Genomic DNA, 4,964 nt, shown 5'->3' with positions numbered 1-4,964 from the left:
AGGGTTAGCTCCAAAAATGGCACGTTTTCACTTCTTTTGCCATCAAATTGATCCTAAAGTACATGTAACTGCACATTAACACAAAATAAGATAAAATGCAACCAATTTAACTCAAAAACATCACAAAGAGGTTAGAAATGGATGGTATAATCCATGAAATATATGAGTTATCAACCCCATCGTCTGAAAATCTACTCGAGAAACGCCCCCACACACGCAACTGACGTAAAAAAAATTTATAATGTGGCTGATGTCAGCCCTGTATCACTCTCCCTCAAGCACTTGGGCCTTAGACTCCCACGGGCTCCCCCTTAGCACAACTACCCAAATGGGCTGGAGCTAGTTTGGGAGGGGATTGCGTTCCAAATGTCCTGTCCACCAGGCTAAAGAGCACGCTGGAAGTGCCCTTATAGTTTTTGGTTTGGGCCACCCTTGAAAACCATATTCCCACAAAACTTAAAAATATTCTCCAACAAAAATAGTCGTCCGGCTAAGGGCTGCCTAACCGAGCAGATTCCCAAGTCCAGATTCCGAATTTCCGACTCTTCACTTTCCTTTTGGTTGCCATTGAGGCATTTTGTAATGCAGAATAAATTCACCTGGCCATCCCATGAGATGCGCCTCGGCCCTTCCACATTCCTCAACTTTTCCAAGCATTTCTGTGCAGATTTTAACTTTATCAGGACCGGAAGACCATCCTCCGCTCCTTGCCCATCTTTCTCAGCCGCCATGTCCGCCGTTCCCACTCAAAACGATGTCGTTTCAGGTCAAACCGAGTCGACCCAGAAGACCCAGCAGCCTTTACAGGTATTGCGCACTTGTCATTGCTCCTATTTCATGGAGATTTGTTTTAGTTTGTGGTTTGAATCGAATTGGAATTTTGGGCCCATGAGCGGTAGGTCTCGGATTCGAGACCTGGGAGCAGCCTCTTCATAAATGAGGGTAAGGCTAGCCGACATTCACCTCTCAGACCATGCGTAAAGCGGGAGCCTTGTGCACTCGTACGACCTTTTTTTTTTTGTTACTTGCTAACTTAAAAATGGTAAAAAAACTTCATTTTTGTTATTTGGATTTTGGGGCTCTTTGATTTTCTTATGATCCGCAGCAGGATTAATTATTCAGGTAAGGTTAGAATCTTTGTTTACAATTTACTTTTAACTTGTAGAATGATTGTGAAGCTTTAGCCGATGTACTGCAAATTGTAAAAAATTGACTGCAATCCATCATGTTACGCAACTTAAATCCTGCTGAAGCAAGAACATAATGTAATTAACAATTTAATTAGATAATGCACTTGTATAATTAAATATAGGTTTATCATTGGATAATGGGGTTATTAGATGTCTAAATTTAGTGCCACAAAGTCCAAAGATTCATATTTTAACATCAAGTGAAGGAGTTGCCTGTTCTGCCAACTATAAGGTCAAATACAACAACAACAACAACAACAAAACTTTACCCCACTGAGTGGGGTTGGCTGTATGAATTCTAGACGTCACTGTGCTCGGCTTTGCACCAAGTATTCCGTTAGTTCAAAGTACTCCATATCTTTTCTTAAAGTCTCTTTCCCAAGTCTTCGTAGGTCTTCCTCTACTCCTTTTGCCCTGAACGTCTATCTCACAATTGAATTTGTAACCGGAACATCTGTAGATCTTCATTTCACATGTCAAAACCACCATAACTTATTTTCTCTCCTCTTATCTTCAATTGTGGCCACTCCTACTTTACCTCTCATTCATTCTTAATCATGTCCTTTCTCTGGTGCGCACATATCCAATGAAGCATTCTCATCTCCGCTATGCTCATTTTCTACATGTGTTGATGCTTGCACGCGCAACATTCCGTGCCACAAAGCATTGCCGGCCTTAATCTTGTTCTTTCTCATTTTTTTGCAACTGTAAGGTCAAATATGTATTGAGTAAGAAAACCAAGTGAAAACAGTGGTGGTGATAGTAAAACAAAACAATAAGTTATGATGAAAATTACAAAATGACTACTAGTGACCCCTAATTACAGTTATGGGGCAGTTAATTCTGGATTTCCCAGCTATATTCTAATACAGCTGCTCTGATATTAAAGGTTGAAGTTTTTTGCCTCCTAATTTGTTAATTTGTAACTTCGTATTTTTATCTTCTTTTGTTTCTTCTTATTGGTATCCCTTCTTCGTTTTCAATTCCAGCCTTCTGTACCTCGGTTTCATGTATAAAGACTTAAACCTTGCATCATACAACTTATTCAGTCCTACTTTTTCTATCTCTATATCACTGCATGCTTGCTTCCAAAAGCTTTAGGCATGCTTCTTGTGCCAAATTATTTGACTTGGGGGTCATAGACGACAATGTCATGGGATAGTGATATCTAATTGAGATGAAATATAGGCGGTGGTCATGACTTATAACATGTGAATTTTTTATGTGGTTTGTGCATAAGATACCGTCTATGATTGAGCTATATGTGTAAAAGCTTATTCCCTGAATTGATCTGCAGTTGCAGAGTTGAAATCTTCCTCATGTATGTGCATTTTTTTTTGTGTCAGGTGGCAAAGCGCTTGGAAAAGTTCAAGACGACAATCTTTACGCAAATGAGTAATCTTGCAATTAAACATGGAGCAATAAACCTTGGGCAAGGCTTCCCCAACTTTGATGGTCCAGAGTTTGTAAAGGAAGCAGCAATTCAGGCTGTTATAGATGGGAAGAATCAATATGCTCGCGGATATGGGGTTCCAGACCTTAACAATGCCATTGCTGAGCGATTCAAGAAGGATACTGGATTTGTTGTGGATCCTGAGAAAGAAATAACTGTCACCTCTGGGTGCACAGAGGCAATTGCGGCAACTATGCTGGGGTTGATAAATCCTGGTGACGAGGTTATCCTCTTTGCTCCTTTCTATGATTCATATGAAGCTACTCTATCCATGGCTGGTGCTAAAGTAAAAGGTATCACATTACGCCCTCCGGATTTTGCTGTTCCCATTGATGAGCTCAGGTCCACAATCTCAAAGAATACTCGTGCAATTCTTCTAAATAGTCCACATAACCCTACTGGAAAAATGTTCACTCGAGAGGAACTCGATGTGATTGCATCACTCTGCATCGAAAATGATGTGTTGGTATTCAGTGATGAAGTTTATGATAAGTTGGCTTTTGAAATGGATCACATTTCACCGGCCTCTCTTCCTGGAATGTATGAGCGTACAGTAACCATGAATTCGTTGGGGAAAACATTCTCATTGACTGGGTGGAAGATCGGTTGGGCTATAGCTCCACCACACCTGACATGGGGAGTTCGGCAGGCACACTCTTATCTCACATTTGCGACCTCCACTCCAATGCAATGGGCAGCTGCAATCGCTCTCAGAGCTCCCGACTCCTACTCTGTGGAGCTGAAAAGAGATTACCAGGCAAAGAAGGCGATTTTGGTAGAGGGATTGAAATCTGTCGGCTTCAAAGTGTATCCATCAAGTGGTACCTACTTTGTGGTTGTTGATCACACACCTTTTGGACTGGAAAATGATGTTGCATTTTGCGAGTATCTGATTAAGGAAGTTGGAGTGGTGGCAATCCCCACCAGCGTATTTTACTTAAACCCGGAAGATGGAAAGAATCTAGTAAGGTTTACGTTCTGCAAAGACGAAGGAACTCTTAGGGCTGCCGTTGACAGGATGAAGGAGAAGTTGAGAAGATAATTCGAATGAGCTGTTAGAATAAGTGAAACTCAAACTTGTAGCAAGTATCTGAATGCAAGGGATCTTATCCCTGTGCCCTGCAGTTTGAAGCCACGTTTTTTCAGACGTCTTATAAATAAGATTATTTAGTTGTGTGGAATTTTACTGGCTTGTGATAATATATTGCTCTGAGCAACCCTTTCATGTTTGGTTGGAAATGTTTTTTCCGATTACCTTTATACAGAAACACTCTCAATTCGAGTGCATTTAGTAAGATTATTCTTTGGTATATTCCAGTGCGTATTGTTTATACACCCAAATCATCATTCTCAAAGTGCAAAGAAAATAGCAAATGAAGTTTTACCACAGTGGCGGAAAACAATTATCTTTATCCACCTTGGTACAAGTTTGATTCCTACCGATCCCCTCTCCCATAACAACTAACAGTTTAACTCATTAATACTATTGTTTGTTAAAAAAAAAAAAATTGTAAAAAATCTTGTGACAATTTATATTTCTAATCAACTAGTACTTGAAAGCCCTGAAGAGGAGTATCGCTTTAATTACATGTTGGTTACTTTTATTTTATTTTTGTGAGACATGTTCTTCGTACAATAGACATGTTTTCCTTTTTATTTAGAATAGTAGAAGCTTCATTCAGAACAAAGCCCGAAAGGAGTCGAGTCCCATTTCATTCAGAACCATGGTCTAAAATATCGATGATATCGAAAATATCGGTAGTTCAAAAACAAGAAAATTTCGATAGAAATATCGGGATATTATCGATATCGATAAAAATTGAATAAAAACCACGGAAATTGTAAGAAAAACTTGGAAATTTTTATGGAAACTTTGCAGGATGTTTATTTAGTCAATTATCTATTAGTTTATCACAAAAAATTGGAAGGAAATGCATTGCATGATGGATTTAACTGATTTAAGTTGATTATATAGCGAGCTAGCAAATATTGTAAGTGTAGAAAATATGTAGTAATTAATGAAAGAAGTTTAAACACACCATAATCATTTATATATAATGAATTATACAATATTTTACACTTTATACATTGCATGGTAAGATACATGAGTGACTTAGTAACATATAGAGTTCCTATGAGGTTCAAAATTTTCACTATCTTCATCATCTCTATGTGTAAAGTAAGTGTATTGTGAAGAGTAGTCAGCAACCATGACAATGGCTTTCAAGAACTAAAACCCAAAAGTCAATAGGAAACCGAATACTTCGGTATTTTTCGGGATGGTTTTGGTTTGAGATTTTTTTGGTTTGGGTTTTGGACTT

General features: G+C 38.7%; 1 protein-coding gene across 1 annotated transcript; it reads left to right on the top strand.

The window, feature by feature from the left end:
- The first annotated feature begins 373 nt into the window (after window positions 1-373).
- Window positions 374-3,953, top strand: LOC103450660 (uncharacterized). Its single transcript, XM_008390026.4, has 2 exons — window positions 374-807; window positions 2,537-3,953. Exons 1-2 carry the CDS (start codon window positions 583-585, stop codon window positions 3,683-3,685), a joined length of 1,374 nt encoding a protein of 457 aa, XP_008388248.3. The 5' UTR covers window positions 374-582; the 3' UTR covers window positions 3,686-3,953.
- The last annotated feature ends 1,011 nt before the right edge of the window (window positions 3,954-4,964 follow it).

This window comes from Malus domestica, chromosome 08, assembly GCF_042453785.1.
Source record: "Malus domestica chromosome 08, GDT2T_hap1".
NCBI classification, from domain to species: domain Eukaryota; kingdom Viridiplantae; phylum Streptophyta; class Magnoliopsida; order Rosales; family Rosaceae; genus Malus; species Malus domestica.
Note: the sequence above shows the minus strand (reverse complement) of the source record. Positions and strands in the feature narration are given on the sequence as shown.